At 56.6% G+C, this 16,054-nt stretch overlaps 2 protein-coding genes across 2 annotated transcripts; one reads left to right on the forward strand and one right to left on the reverse strand.

Moving 5' to 3' along the window:
• Positions 1-750: 750 nt before the first annotated feature.
• On the forward strand, positions 751-4,883 carry LOC119102816 (ribosome-recycling factor, mitochondrial). The gene is made up of 7 exons (XM_037226268.1): positions 751-772; positions 1,746-1,971; positions 2,465-2,602; positions 3,128-3,338; positions 3,689-3,845; positions 4,220-4,298; positions 4,873-4,883. The coding sequence occupies exons 2-7, from the start codon at positions 1,746-1,748 to the stop codon at positions 4,881-4,883; spliced, it is 822 nt and encodes a 273-aa protein (XP_037082163.1). The 5' UTR covers positions 751-772.
• A 230-nt stretch (positions 4,884-5,113) lies between these two features.
• On the reverse strand, positions 5,114-6,594 carry LOC119102817 (uncharacterized). Its single transcript, XM_037226269.1, has 3 exons — positions 6,586-6,594; positions 5,694-5,878; positions 5,114-5,336 (listed from the first exon to the last, which is right to left on the reverse strand). Exons 1-3 carry the CDS (start codon positions 6,592-6,594, stop codon positions 5,114-5,116), a joined length of 417 nt encoding a protein of 138 aa, XP_037082164.1.
• Positions 6,595-16,054: the final 9,460 nt, after the last annotated feature.

Here is a 16,054-nt window from a genome sequence, read left to right on the forward strand (position 1 = left end):
TGAACAGGCCAACCAAGCAACACAGGCATAGCTATCATGGCACAAGTTTAAGGATGAAAGGTAAAAAGTTTCTTACCTGAGTAAGGACATGCTTTCGGACCAATTTCACAAATAAATACAAACTATTTGACAATGTATATCAAAATCAGTGTGTTTGATCAGCTCTTGGCTGCTCAATAGTCACAGCCTATGCATGCCTTGGCACCAATAAAATTTGTGATCCTAAGCGGCACGTTTGCTTAATCCCTCAATGCTTGGTCTAACAACAACTACGAAAGGTTGACAAAATGAAATCACCGATCTCAATTCTATGCTCTCCAGTCTCCGCCTCCAACGCAAAGGCAAGGTGAGTACGACAGCCAGATATGGGTCTATGACGACGATGAGTTCATTAGTAATCTCTGCAAATTCCTTCCATCCCATTGCCGACCGCCCACGCCGCCCCGAGCATTTCACGGCACCGAGCTGTACAACCCGCTTTCGGGCCTTGCTACATCCTCTCACAAAAATGTTTACTGTGATCAAGACAGCAATCTCGTTCTTGTGCAGTCTGCTCAAAACCAACTGTATTACCACTCAGAGAACACACAAACAAATTAACGTTGAGAGAGTCCATAATTTCTGCTCACAAAAGCGGCTTTTGGTTGACTTGATCAAAATAAACCGCTGCCCATTGTTGTTACATTTACGGCGATATTTAGACGTACAGGCGATTGGACCAGAGCAAGGCTGTCTAACGATCAGAGTGTATAGAAGTTGCCCCTCGTGCAAACTTGGTTGCTTGCCTACAATTGAGTGGTGTGTGGAGAGGCGGGGGTAACAGAACACTTGCACAAGTGAGTGTCGTAACCCTGCCAGCGATGGAAAAGGCCGAGAGGGAAGGTTGAAGCTGAGAAATGATAATTTCTCAAAGTGGTCATTGTAAACAAGAAGTCGTCAGGTTTTGTGCCCATAATTTACCAATATTAGGGCGCTTTGTACAATTTATCTGAGTATGGCTAAGCGAATGTGTAGTGCATTAATTACTGGTGGAGATAAATGCATTTTGGTGTGCTCAATAAAAGAGTCAAACAACATTAGTTTGGTCATTCCATGAAAAGTTTACCCACACATATTGTGTTTGCATTACAATATGAAAGCTCTTTTGACACTTGAGACCAGAGTTTTCGGGATTGTTGTATGATTTGATTTGTATGTTCCATTATGTTTATATTTTACTGAGTTCATGCCCAAATGTGGTTCATGTATGCACTTCTGATTTCACAATATCGTTAATTGGTTTGAAATATTAAAGCTCTGCTAGTGCTTGAAATCAGGGTTTTTTGCTCTGTGGGTTGATTTGATTTACATGTCCCACTTTATCTAATATTTTACTGAGTTCAATCCCAATTGGACAGTGAATGGTGCTTGTGATTTCACAATATCATTAATTTGCTTCTGATTTCACAATATCATTAATTTGCACCAAGTAACTTTTGTGTTTCTGTCAGCTGTTCATTGCAGGTGCTGTCTTAATACTGCAATGTGGTCAAGCTGCAGGTCTGGGAAACCAGAGGTTCAAAGTCAAATACCTGTAGTACCTGCTCTAACTGCCAGGCTGAAGAGCAGGTGGCATAATATATCTCAGCAGCTGGGTGCACAGTAATGCCTCTGTGACACACAATATTTGTACAATTGACGACATGCATTTATGTTGTGGACCATGTGCATACTTATTCATATTCTCATAGCTCTGCCCCTTTCAGATGATTACATTTGCAGGGAAGTCAGCTTTTCGTAGCTGCTGTTTGAGCTACACAAGACTGTGTCATGCAGCTGCTCTGAAGCATCATCATCTGCAGAAAATGTATTGTATATCTGCTTTAACTCAGTCACCTGTGAGAAATCATCATGATGTTGTTGAGATAAGGAGATGTATTTCCTTGTCTGCCAACAATTATGCAAAAGGAAAGGATAAGAAAAAAGACAAAGGTACATATTATTTTATACTAAATTACTTAGAATTATATGACAATTTATTTGGCAATATTGCCCTGTCTTGTTATGCATTTGTGGTGACCCTGGTGATGCTGCCTGTTTGCTTGTAAGCTACAAGCTCATTATTATCAGCATTAGATGACTGTTACCATATTTACATTGATTTTTTGGAAGCTGCTAAAAGGTTATGATTGTAGCATGTTACATGTATGGAAGTGTTTTTAAACATGCATGCAATAGTTATTCATGTAAGAGTATGTACACAAACATAACAACATTCAGGATGCCTAATAAAATATTGCTACACCACAGGTTAGAGACATTGATCACACATGCATTTTCTGTGTGCCAAGCAAATGGGTCATTACTTATGCCCTGGGCTGATATCTGCTTCTACCTTACATTAGAATTTGAGCATGTTAGGTTGGAGCATGTATCCTCCATCCCAATGGTATTTTGTGTCTTTTTCATCACTTTGTATTGCCAGGAAAAACGTCCATAAGGGTGGATGAAAACGAGATGTCGGAGCTGATGGACGTAGACGCGTTCAGGAGTCGCCTGGAGTCCGTGGTGGAGCGGCTCAGGGACAACTTTGTCAAACAGCTGTCCGTCCGCACATCGATCGGTACGGAGTCACGAACCATGTCCGAAGAGATGCTGTGAGTGCCGGAAGAGGCTGCTTTAATCATTGGTCAGTGTCCCTCTCGTGGTAAGGGGTTGACGTTTTCTGCGGCGTCCATGCGGGTAGGCACGCGGTCTTTTTGTGTCTTTCGTTTTGTTTTGCGTCTGTGTTTTGCGACGGGAGTGACGCCTTGCAGTCCCTGTGCGTGTGACCTGGACAGAATGACGTCCAGTGACGTCAGCTCAGTGACTAGACGTTATCGTCTAGAACGCACATCGATTTTTCTCCCTGAGCAGTCTCATAGCACTCGCACGAAAGTCACTGATGGTGTGACCGCTGCCACTTCTCGTGCTCTGGCGCATTATCCCCGCTTCGCCCCCCCCCCCCCACCCCACACGTTGGAGAAACTTCTGCCCTTTTCTCTAGACCGTTTAAAAGCGGACTGCAGGGTGCTGTTGACGTTTGTCCGAGGCCTCGTCCTCGTCTTTTCGGCCCCAGGCCCATGACCGCAGCTGCCGTCCGCTGCAGGCAGCATCGAGCTGCTGCCGGTGTCCTTCGAGGGCGATCAGTACCCGCTGAACGAGCTGGCCCAGGTCGTCCGCAAGTCGGCCACCCTGGTGGTCATTAACAGCTCCGCGTTCCCCGAGGCGGTCGGCGAGATCGTGCGCGCCCTGCATGCGGCCGGCATGGGCCTCAACCCGCAGCAGGAGGGCACCACCGTCTACGTCCAGATCCCCAAGTAGGCGCCAGGCGGGCCGAGCGGCAGTCCGAGAGAGGACTGGTGCTCGTTGTGAGGACGGTTGGGCGCGTGTCCGGATGATCATTCTCGTGGCTGGCTGGGCGTCTGCTTCGCTAGGTGTTATCAGATTCGGAGTTTTTGCTACTGACGTCTTCGCGTTTCGCTACATCCAGCAGCGGCCGACCCGTCTAGATGTCAGTCATGTGAAGTCAGTGCTGTAGGATATGTTTCGACCACTATAATGACTGAATTTACTGACTGTGCCTCTTTTTCCCTCTGTGCTAGCGTAGCACGTGTCAGACTTTTTATTGGATGGCCTCCTGGTGCTGATACCGTTTTTGTGCTTCCAGGGTAACACGAGAACATCGTGAAAGCTTGGCAAAAGGAGCGAAGGCAGCCTTCAACACCGCCAAGGATAAGTTGAAAGATGTGCAGAACGGCCAGCTAAGAGCCCTCAAGAAAAACGATAGCGTCTCTGAGGATCTCTTACGCAACGTGCAGTCACATGTAAGAACCAATGACATAGACAGTCTTGCTAGCTCTCACTAAAAGATCCCTGTCGTAAATAAAGCGTGGCGAATGCTACCGATCTCCAGTATGGCATCCTCTGTATCGGTGTGTTGTGTCGCAAGCTGCTGGCCTATGATCATCTGGTTTTTATTTTTGCCGACGTGATATTTTTTTTTCAACACTTACTTTCTTTTTTGCGTCGCACCATTTATGTGTTCAGTGATCCAACCATTGGCCGCTGACGCCCCACCGATGTGTGACGTCACAACCCAGCGTTGCGCACCTGTGTGACGTCACAACCCCTGTTGGCAGGTGATGGCCGGACGGAGCGGCTGTCCGCTGACGTGTGACGTCACTGCTGCCGTTCACAGGTGACGACGATGACCCACCAGTATGTGCGTCTGCAGAGACGATGCTCAAGGCCAAGACGGCCGAACTGCTGGGCGACAAGTGAGCTGGCCAGGGCCGACCTGACGGACGGGCGGCCGGCCGTGTCCGGACGGCAACGCTGCCGTAAACAGTGCCCGGTTCTTGCAAGCGACAGGTGTCGTTTGATTGTTTTTATATGAGCTTTTGAGCGGGATGGTGCCGTTCACATGCTGTTGCTCCAGTTCCTCACACAGTCTGCCAGTTCTGTGGAGGGGCAGGGAACTTCCAGAGTCTCTGAGAGTGAAGTCACTGGCTAAAAATGTGGAGCCACTGTTGAACCGCCTCTCCTGGTCAACACATAACGGTGCCGAGTCATCTCTGACAGCGGCTCGTGACTCCATCCAGCACTCGGCTGCGCGTCCACGCGCCAGCTGTGTGGCTCATGTGCAGGATCGTGGCAACTGGGGCCGGGGTTCGTCACATGTCACACGTTTTCCCGTACATTTTATTCAGCCATGTTGAACGTTCCCGGTAAGGAGAAGACAAGATTGACGCTACTTGTAAGCTACGGTCACACCTCCATACCATGCACGACACAAAGTTCCGCGAACCCACTGCGTCCGACCCGACGAGACTATAGGATCCTGTCGTCTAGCTTGCAACTAGCCGATCAGCGTTACCAGGAAGTCCCCAGAACCCACCAATGCCAGTCACTCAAAAGGGGCCTCGCATAGGAGACCAGAGAAGGGTGAGACGGCGTCAGGGCGCGCGAATGTGGCCATTCTGAGGCACGTTCAGGGTGGACAGCAGACACCGGCGGCCACATCGGCGGCGCTCCGCTGGCGGCGCCCGGGCCGCTCCGCGCCGTCCGGTCACTGCGAGGGCGGTGATTCCAGTCACCTCGAGCGAGAGACGCCGCTCTGCTTCTCCGGCTGGTACACGCCGCGTAGATTCTGCAGCCGATGCGCGTGATGGCGGCGGTGTCCAAGCGGCGGCGGGTCGTCCCCGCGGCGGCCGCGGTAGTAGAACGCGAACGAATCGAGCGGCAGGCTCACCGTCGTCAGGCTGTCCTGCGGCATCTGTCGGCGCACGGAGACGGCGCGGTCGGGGTCGGATGAGCTGGTGGGGAGCCGCGCGGGCCGGTGGATGGGAGACCGGTGCCGGCTGAGACCGCACGCTGCAGGCCACTACGGGACACTTGTTCGCAAGGAAGTCATGCCAGAAATGTCACAGCCATACGACAAATCCTGTGCACGATACGACACGTCGGAGAGGTAACGTCGCAATGTCGTCCGATGGTGGCAACTCGAAAACGACCTGCAAAATAGAACATTACTGCATGACCGAGCTACAAAGCACGTAGGGCTTCTAGCCGGCCGTTCCTCGCCAGATGCACTTGAGCCAAGGTGACATGCAGCTGATCGTGTGGTGCCTCACCCTCGAAGAAGGACTCGTAAGAGCCGCCCCTGGTCTAACTGGTCGTGGTGCTTGAGGTACACCTTGTAGCGGTAGTTTTGGCCTTGGGCCCGCGCCCGCACGTTGATCTGTTTGAACTGCGACAGGTCCCACGTGCCGTTTGGCGTAGAGCCGACGAAGCCGGCGCCGTTGGGCTGCGGGTTCAGCAGGGAGAAGAGCACGGCCCGCTGGAAACGCGCCGTCTTCTGCGGAGCGGGGCGCAGGAGAGACGTCAGGTTGGCACGAGCGCCAAGACTATGGAAGCACGACCCCTGACCGCAGATAGCACCGATGGAGTACATCGGTGGGAGAGCCGAGGGACTGGACATACTGCGACGAGTTATAGACAGGAGACGCTCGAGCCGGGAGACAATCACCGCAGACCGAAGTCATTCCATTTGATCGTTGGCCATCCGTAAACTTGTGCAGAGTCGTTTATCTGTGCCGGCTCAGCATTTCATGAAGAACCAAAAACCAGGTAACCAGGCCATTTTCCTGGCTCTGAGGCCTCATCCGGCTTACTTCCCTACACCAGGTGACACTTTTCACTCTTCGAGCGTCAGACCGAAGTTGGGGCGTCACCCGCGCCCCTGCCCCCCCCCCCCCCCCCCCGTAGCCCCACTCGCCTGCAGGTGGAAGGCGCCGGTAGGACATGCCGACCTCCCTCGTCCGTGCCGTCTGAGCTCTCCGTCAGTCGCTAAGGTCGGCCACCGTGGTGAAGTTCCAGAGGACTCGCTCAGTGGCGGGCGGGGCGGGCGCCGCCTGCCACCCTGGCTCGCGTGTGGGCAGGAGGTGCGGGATCAGGCGTCAGAGGCGTGTCAACGTCCCCAGAAGTGCGAGGACGAAGCCCTTTCCGGCAATCATTCTTTGGATGCATTGTCGCATCGTGTGAAGCAAAGGCTTCATGGCGGACACAGGCCATGTCCGACCCCTTCCCTCTCTGCTTTCTCACGCATGGATTCAGAAAACGCACTTTGGAGTGGCCACTTTTTCACACGTCGCTGTCACCACAGTGACGGTTGACATTGTGCCACCATAGCACAATCGAAATTGAACGCCAGCCGATCCCGCAGCTCCCCCTCCCCTTCGCATGAGGACACCCGCACGCCCCGCCCTCCGCCGACGAGCTGTGGTCACCTGAGCGTGGCCGGTATGGACGTGCAGCAGCGGGTACATCACGTAAGCGGGTCCCGACTGCGAGGCGGCGGCTCCGGCCACCACGCCAGCGGTGGCGGCCCAGTACCCAGGCGGCCCTCCTCATGGCGACGGTGATCACCACTGCCGAGCGGTGGGACACGGTCAGCCCTCCCGCCGAGTCCAGCACCTCAAGTGCGCAGCTCTGCTGCTGAAACAACACCACGGGGAAGGGGAGACGCAAGCCCTCACACTGAGGCCGGGCTCACTGCGGGAAGGGGCAGACGCACACCCCCGCACTGAGGCCGGGCTCACTACGGGCAGGGGGCAGGCGCACACCCCTCGCATGAGGACGGGCCCGCTGCGGGTAGGGGGCAGACGCACACCCTCACACTGAGGTCGGGCTCGCTGCGGGAAGGGGCAGACGCACACCCTCACACTGAGGTCGGGCTCACTGCGGGGACGGGGCAGACGCACACCCTCACACTGAGGCCGACTACCAGCCCTATACCTCACGTGAGCAGCCGTGCGCCGTAAGACCGGTGCGAGCACGGCAATAAGGCATCACCGTCTATGATACGTCCTGTGTGCTAAGCAGCCCAAGGTCTCTCGCCCGATGCACCGTTGCAGGCTTCCAGCTGGCGTTAGCCGCGGCAGCGATGGCTGGCACCAAGCCGGACAGCACTTATGGACCTCACACAATAAACATAGACCATCGGCACCGACGAACACGTGCTTTAAGCTCGCGTTTGGAAACAACGCTGTCGCGCCGACAGCGTTGTCGGCGTCATATTTCAAGACGGCTGGAGTGATCAGGTCCCTGGCTTCTCTGGCGGCACCACTCCCGTGTGCCTTGCCACTTTCATTAACACCACCACGACAAATGGCTGCACACAGCTGACTCCACCATGGAGTTCATGACACTCGTTCTGAACCCGGCGGCTGAGCTCACTCACTCGAAGCGATACTCACTGGTCGCAGAGAAAGCCGTCTGTCAGAGCGACGTGCAGCAAGCAAGTGCAGGCCGGAATGGGTCCACTTTATCGCAGGGCACCGAACGATAGCGCGTTACATAACAGGGAGGCGGCCGGAGCCAGCTGTCCCGCGGCTGGTTGCCGCTGCTTGGGAGCACGTCCGTTCCTCACGTACACACCAGCCGGTTGCTGCGTGGAACTGTGCCGGCGCGACCCGTCCAGTGGCCGCTCTCGGTCCACTCGGGCGCCCGGAGCGGCGCGCGTGCTCCCGCCAAGACGCCGACCGGACCGGCGGCCATCAACTAACCCCCGACCAGTCGGAAACACGGCAGGATGGACAGCGATGACCCGGCCCCGCGCGGTAGTCGCCATGACAACCGTTGACTGCAGTGAACCATGGTGACGGGACAGGAACAATTCTCCGCAATTCCCTTGTTGTGTTCAAGCGTATCTCGTTCGCAGCGATATTTCGTCCATAATCGAGATGACCAAAGACGCCCGTTGTTCCATGTCCACAACCTTACATCGAGTTTTTGCTTAAGAGAGTCTTGAAACCTCTGCTTGGACATAACACATGGCGAATGATTTCTACTGGGTGTCTAGTTATGCATGCTACATTTACAAATGTAGTTTATTTACGCCTTGAATGCACGCTTGATGACCATGAGCGAGTCCGCCCGATAACCATATATCACCAAAATGGCAGATTATATCCACCATTGTCACCACATAGCGTTAATTCAAGTCGGTCGTCGTGCCCTCTTCCGCAAATATGAGTACGCGGCAGCACCATATCATAGTTGTCTTTAAACCGTCAGTTTATATATTCTGCCATATCAAAAGTGCTGCCACCTATACAAATATATATAGAATCGTGTTGCCATCTAGGCAAATTGGATACACGTACGCCCGCTGAGACCATGACGCAACCTACAGGGACGGCACAGGGAGCGATACGAGTCGTTGAAAATTCGCAGCTGAATTCAATGTGACGACTTTCAGATCGATAGAGCGATGCGAATCTTACCAGGCCACAGAAAAGGTACGGAGACCAGCAGTGCCGTCGGCGGTTACCGAACCATGCAATTCAGTCTCGCACACAACACCAGACACTCCCACGACGCCGGAAGCACCAAACAAATGGCAGTGCGTGACGTAAACACAGGCTGCCAGCTGACGACGGTGACGTCACCCGCTCTCAGCCGCTTCTGCTGCCGCCCGCGCCGGCTGCCACAGCAGAAAACCGCCGGCGCGGGTCGGTCGGAGCGGCGCGCCTTAGCCCACTTTTTCCCGGCGGTGCGGCTGTGTTGAGTCGCAGTGCGGCGTGGACTGGTCGGGCGGGTCCGGCGAGAGATCGCAGCACGCCGCCTCGCCGGCCGCGGCGCGCCAGTGCAGCACCAGCGCCGGGTCGGTGGTGTGAGGGGTGGTGCGGGTGAAGCGGTGAGCGCTGCGGGCTGCCCCTCCGCGGCACGAGTCGATCGTCTCAAGTTCGGTCCGTGTTATCACGGCTACGTGTCACGAGGACGTCAGGAGGTGGATTCCGGTAAGGTAAGGCGGGTTTGAACAGCTTTCCCCATCACACTTCGGTCGGGTGGTGACAGGTGCTCTGAATGGAGCCAGATCGCCGGTGATGACTTGTCAACGCGGTTCATTGTTCGGACAGAAATGATGTGCGAGATTCCTAAGCTGTCTTTCAGTGCACCAGTTTCTGGCGCCGAAACCAGGAAGAACCCCGTTTGAAATCGAACCAAAGATCCATCAAAAACCAGGATCAAGCTTGACATTAAGCTGAGGAATCTGGCATGAACCGAGATCTGGCTTGAAATTGTGCTGAGAAGTCTGCAGCCAGGACCAAGATCCGCATGGAATGGGGGTCCAGCGGGTTCTTCTAGATCCAGAGATCCAGAAAGAGCCCAGATCCAGCCTGGAGTTCTGGCAGGGATCCAACGAGAATCGAGATCCATCAAAAAGTCAAGGAAATCAGAGAGAACAAACATTTTCCTATCAGGAAACCAGCGTATGCTCAGACAGCCCGCTGGAAGTACGTATATTGCACAAGTAAATATTGCGCAACATGTGCGAGACATTCTTGATTTCGGGGCATATTTTAATGGTAGATAACTACCCAGTGGTAACCTGAGCTGGTGTTTACGAAGAAGTGAATGAGGAGCGGGAACTGGGATGACGTTTCACGAGTAACCATTGGAGAACAGTAACCATAGTTTGGTATTTGCGAGTGACCAATGTAAACCAAGAACCAGGCCTTGGTCTTTGCCAGTGAACCAGTGGGAATAAGCAACCAGCTCGGTCCGGGTGTTTGTGAAAGAATCTATGGGAACCGGAAACGTATGTGTTTGCGAAGGAACCATCAAAAGCCAGGAACCAGGGTGCGGTGTTTCAAGAACAACCATTAGGATCCAGGGACCAGGAGCTGGTGCTTGCGAAAGATACACCGGAATCATAAGACCAGGCTAGGAGGCAGTATCCCTGATCTCCAGAATTTGTTACGGATAAAACTGCCTTTTGGAACTCAAATGATTGCTTATTTTCCGGTTATCAACAAATGGCATCTGACCCGTATCCCTAAGCCTTGTCCCGACGCCCAGTCGATGCCCTTTATTCGCCCTTTACCACGTCTCTTGGTCTGTGTAGTTGATAGTGATCGGCGGTCCCTGCTGTTCCGTCCCGTCGCCAAGTTAGGCGGGGAAGGCCGTGTTTTACACCGCATCAGTGTGTTTAATGTTTTGTTGCTCTGCTGCATATTACTGTAAACCCGGACCCTGGGTCCAAGCCGGACGACCCCGGCATGTCAGCACTAAATCCGGCGCTGACTCGACCGTACCCGTCCGCAGGACAAGCGGGGCTGCCAGTACTGGAAAATGCAAAGCACTTGACTAGGAAACATTCCATTTTTTTATTAACGACAACATGGCATAAGTCTGGTGATTGCTGAGAATGTCCAGAAAGTCGCTCCCACTGTACTTAAACGATACAGAAACAAGGAGGCAATCCTATTAGCCAGCTTCCATAATGCATAGTCTGTGGTCTCGCGGATTTTACTCATTTTTAATTCGCTACTAGAGCGGCTTGCAGCTTGGTAGCTTTGGCCTCCGAGCGCATACTAAGCAGTGCCTGTTGCCCGAGTCCTCTACCCAGTGGCGTAATCCCAGCTGAGCGGACAGCCACAGCCCCAGGCTGACACCTGGCCAGCCTCTAGCTGACCAGGTGTCAGCTGACCACGATATGATGTCGGACTAAACAGGTACCTTTGCCAGCGACTCCATCACCGTGTCACCTGACACAAGTCATCGGTCTTCTGCCCGGGAACCACATAGCCGGCAATCTGCTGATAGAGCGGCTCCTACTGCAAATGTTTATATTTCCCAAATGCCGGCATTGAGGCAACCCACGTTGGCGTTTTTAACTTCCGCAGTGATGGCTCACAAGCAACGCTCAGTTTTACTGACTTACCAATGGTATAGAACGGGAAATCTGTGATTCCCAGTCAGCCTGGTGACGAAGCTGCCGACTTTCTGTCTACACTTGGCGATATGAGCCGTTCCGCATCTGGCAACCCTGAGCCCGAGTCTGATCAGCCGCCACGTGTGAGGCCAAGGCTGATGGGTGGCAACAACAACCAGCGTCTCTGCCAGCTGTTCTGTTTGTGACGTAATCGGGACTCGGACTCGATACTAAGTAGATGCAATGTTCGGGCACGGAAGGCATGCCGTTGGTCACTGCTTTGACGTTTGATTGATGCAGTTGAGTAAACCTGATCTCGCGCTCATCTGGGTTGCACCGAATGGCTCAACACTGATGGGCTGTGGATGACTGCTGGGTAAAAATCGTGCACTTGACGTTTAGCCACCCCCGTGAGGAATGACGGCTGGAAAGTGGGACCAACGTAACTTAAGATCGCGTCGAAGTAGTGTGACAGCGCTGCCCCCCCCCCCCGAGGTTATGGCTGTTTTCACATTTGAAACAATTCATGTATGACAGCTACCGTGTTTCAATGAGGGCGGGAAGATAAATCGGATTTAGCGAACACTCTTGGCTTTGGAAGTGTGTGCAACACATCTCTTTTCGCACGCGAGTGCGATTTACAGTTTAATCCGTTTAACTTCGTCCAGCTAACAGGCTGGATGTCTATCGTAGTAAGATATTCAGCTTGATTTTGGGATAAGTGCGCTAAGGCTAATATTGAGTGTCGTGGTTAGGCAAATAAATGTATGCCACGTCAAATAAAATGCGTAGTAAGTGTGCACTTCCATGTCATGCAAGGAAAGGAAGCATAAAATAAGGCGCGCAGTCCTGTGGGCGCTATCATGCAGCATTCAAACTGGCCAAAATGACAGTGGTGGCTGCATGTGTTGAGTTCACAGAGACCGGCCATGCCCCATATTTCGTTGCTCGGCGAAGCATGTAGCCCGTATTCATCCCAAGCGCTAACTGGCCCGTGACGGGGACGGGCATCTGCACGTTGTGTCCCCGTCCCGAGGGGTGGGACAACCGGAAGAGACGAAATGGTCTCATCCAGCAGGCTGTGCAGCCAGACGTATTGGTCGCTAACAGGAAGCAGGTTGAATTTCGTGAGTTCGACGAAGCCCTGCAATCTTGCATTCCATGTCGTCAACTCACGTGGGCTGGCATGGGCCGTCGGGAGCGGCGGGACTGGGGGCAGACACCCGTGGCTTGGCCGGCGTGCGCCGTCGGGAGCAGCGGGACGGGGGCAGGCACCCGTGGCTTGGCCGGCGTGGGCCGTCGGGAGCGGCGGGACGGGGGGGGGGGGGGGGGGGCAGGCACCCGTGGCTTGGCCAGCGTGGGCCGTCGGGAGCGGCGGGACTGGGGGCAGGCACCCGTGGCTTGGCTGCCGTGGCCCGTCGGGAGCGGCCAGACGGGGCAGGCACCCGTGGCTTGGCTGGCGCGAAGTCGGGGGGCGCCCGTGGCTCGGCCATCGTGGGAGGTATCGTGTCGGCTGGCAGGTCCAGTCCGCCTGGCGTACAGGGTAGGTGCTGCTATTGGTGCCGTGGGGTCTGCATGACCTACGCGAACATCCCTGCCATCCGCTCCTGGCGTTCTTGAGGCTCAGCGGCTTGATCGTGCACCTGCTCGGACAAGCTGTCCAGAGCAGCTCAGACGGGCGGGCTCCATGGCAGGAGCTACCGGCGTGGTGCCGTCCGTGGGCCCGGCCCCATCCATGGCAGGAGCTGTCGCCGTCGTGCCGTCCGTGGGCTTGGCTCCGTCCATGGCAGGGGCTGTCGGCGTGGTGCCGTCCGTGGGCCCGTCCCCGTCCATGGCAGGAGCTGTCGCCGTGGTGCCGTCCGTGGGATCGGCCCCGTCCATGGCAGGAGCTGCCGGTGTGATGTCGTCCGTGGGATCGGCCCCGTCCATGGCAGGAGCTGTCGGCGTGGTGCCGTCCGTGGGATCGGCCCCGTCCATGGCAGGAGCTGTCGGCGTGATGCCGTCCGCAGGATCGGCCCCGTCCATGGCCGTTCGCGGTCCACAGGGATGCCACAGATCACGAATCGCTCAATAGTCCTACGAACCGCGCCATGTGAAGTTCACAGAGTCAGCGGTGAAGCGTGTTGTCGGTATTCGTGCCAAGCGAGGACTGGCCCGGGACGGGAACGCACATCTGGTCACTGGTGTCTCCCTCCCGATGGATGGGACAAGCGGAAGATGCGAGAGTGAGCAGGCCGCTCGCCGCTCCACCTGTCCCGACAACACAGCATCGTGCGAGAATGCACGTAGGCCATAGATTGCTTCGTTCATTGTCGTTGGCGTGCGTGTCTTACCATGACGTGTATTTCGAAGCCCGTATCACCACTCGTCACAAATGTAGCCAATATCTTGCCGTCACGAACATGTAGATCGCCATATTTGGGCATATCCACGGGCGTGGTTCGGCCGTCGTATCGTCCTGACTGTGCGCATTTCATGCCAATGAGATGCCTCCTACGGTACTCAAGAACACGCTCAATAAAACGCACACACACACACACACACCATCTGAAGAGGAAACTCTGTACTCATCTGCCTGAGCAGACAGCGGTATCCCGCCCCGGCCGCTGCCAGTGGCTGAGCGGGTGCCAACGGCCGCGTGCCTGCCCCAGCGGCGGCGCGCGCGGCCCGGCCGGCGGCGTGCCCGGCCGCGGCCGGGTAGGCGCGTGATCGGCCGGGTCGGACGCCGCCGCGGGGGTCGCCTGTTGACGCGCGCGTCCCGCCGAGGGACGGGCCGTCGTGTTCCACCCGCTTGCTCCGCCAGCCCGGCCGGCGCCGGGTGAGGCGGGGTTCCGGCCAGGGGGAGGGAGCTGGTCTGCCGTGACCGCGGATCACGGACCGCGCGAACACGGCCGACGTCCTGCCAGGCTTCCGGCTCTGGCCAGTGTGCCGTGCTGGTGCAGGCGGGACATTCAGCGACAGCGTGTTATTCTGGCAGACGAGCATCGCATGATGTAATCGGTGCAGTATTTCAGGGAGCGAAAAAGGCTGGCGGCAGCGCGTTTCGAACCCCAGGATATTGATCATTAGTTCCGTAGGGAGCATCGTTTGAGATAACAATGAGACGCTTTCATCACCAGTTTCACCGTGTTTGCACAAACTAGGGCGCGTGTGTTAAACACGGTGGTTACCGTTTTGCACGCTCCTGCAGCGTGGTACCAGACCACCGTTTCCAAATCCTGAGCTGCAGATGTTTGCGATGGATGCGCGTCGCTCGCCAGCTTCGCCGAGCACGGACACGAGAGTCCACAGCCCTGGCGAGCGGCCTGGCCGCAACCTGTTGCCCGTCGCCCAACATGGGCGCATCCGTAGATCAGAGGACGCCGGCTGTTGACTCAGCGGAGCGGGCCGGCCCGGTGGTCAGCCAGGTGTGCTGGCTCAGGGCCGCCCGTTGCGCCGGCTCCCGAGCTCGCACCACCGCCGGCCTCCCGACGGCCGCTCGACCAGATGTCAAAGGCGCGCGGCCTGCCGCTGCCGCCGCCGCCGCGCCGACACACAGACAATAAAGGCGGGGACCGACGACCTTGGCTTGTTCGACGCTCCTTGGCCACCTTTGCCGACATGTCAGGCTGTTTGCCCGCCGTCTCGTGGCGCGCTTGCGGCGCGTGTCCCCGGGCAACGTCGAGGAAAGCCAACACCGCTCGCGAGCGGGCCGCGCGGCGCGCTGTCGAGCAGGGTCCAGTTTCGGCCGGCGGTTTCCGGCTGTCGCCGCGCGGGTCACCCTCCGCCCTGCGCCGGCGCAGACGTAACCGGACGCCGGCGCGCGCCGCCCACTTTTGGTCGGTGCGCGCCGCAGGCTCGCCGACCGGCCGGGCCGCGGGTTGCGTGCGCGGTTTGTCGCCGACCGGCGGACCGGTGCGCGGCTGCGGCCGGCGGCGCCGGCGGGCATGAGCGACGCTCTTTTTGCCGCAATCACCGGCATCGTCGCTCGTCGCCGACGGGCTGTGCCGCGGCGCTGGGAGCGCTCTGGGCTGCGGTGGACCGCCGGCTGTGGTGACCGCTTGCCGGCGCTGTGCGGCGAAGACCGGCGTTCCGTCCGGCGACCTGCTACGGCGGGAGCTGGACGCCCTCACATGCGAAGAAAGCCTCAGCCGGTTGAGCGCCTCCCAGAATTGATTGCGCTGGGTTCGAGCAGGCTTTGTCAGCCTGGACCTCATTTCTCGGGCCGGAGAAAGTCCCAGGGTTTTACGTTGGATTATGAATGATTGCTGCGGGTCGCCCACAAAGCCGGGAAGCCGACCCGCGGCCGCTGCTCTCCGCCGTGCCGTGACGGACCGCGGCAGTCGACGCAGCGTCAGCGGCCGCGGCCTTTTTGTCTCGATCGTGTATCGATCGCCGTCAACACGGCGCCGGAGCATGGTCGGCAACAGGGCCCTCAGCGCCGCAAAAACGACGGCACTTTTGGAGGTGGCCCCGGCGGCGCTCGACGCACGTCGGCTGTATCAACGGCGGGCATCAGGGGAGCGGAAGCGACCGCTGCCGGATGGCACGCTCAGCTGGCGGGGCTGCAGGCCTCGTCGCCAGAGCCGCCGTCCGCCGCCCGCCGGGCGACCTGGCGTCATCCTCGGAACGATGGCGAGACCGCCGGCGCTGACGCATGGCGACGGCCGCGGCTCCAGTGCAGCCCTAATCACCGAGCCGGGCCCGGCCCAGCTGCGGCCGACGCGCGGCCGGCTGTCGTCATTCGCATTCTCTGGTGTTTTCACGTCTGTTTTATGTTGGCTTTACGGCCCGGCAACCTTACACTGCATTCAGCTGTCATTCCCACGCGCA

This window comes from Pollicipes pollicipes, unplaced genomic scaffold (assembly GCF_011947565.3).
Source record: "Pollicipes pollicipes isolate AB1234 unplaced genomic scaffold, Ppol_2.1 Scaffold_5724;HRSCAF=6776_pilon_pilon_pilon, whole genome shotgun sequence".
Taxonomy (NCBI): Eukaryota; Metazoa; Arthropoda; class Thecostraca; order Pollicipedomorpha; family Pollicipedidae; genus Pollicipes; species Pollicipes pollicipes.

Coding starts and splice junctions, on each gene's coding strand:
- LOC119102816 (XM_037226268.1), top strand. CDS start 1,746: ATGATTACATTTGCAGGGAAGTCAGCTTTTCGTAGCTGCTGTTTGAGC. Junction 1,972..2,464: donor GGATAAGAAAAAAGACAAAG/GTACATATTATT, acceptor TTGTATTGCCAG/GAAAAACGTCCATAAGGGTG. Junction 3,846..4,219: donor TACGCAACGTGCAGTCACAT/GTAAGAACCAAT, acceptor TGCCGTTCACAG/GTGACGACGATGACCCACCA.
- LOC119102817 (XM_037226269.1), bottom strand. Junction 5,337..5,693: donor TACCTCAAGCACCACGACCA/GTTAGACCAGGG, acceptor GCTCCCCACCAG/CTCATCCGACCCCGACCGCG.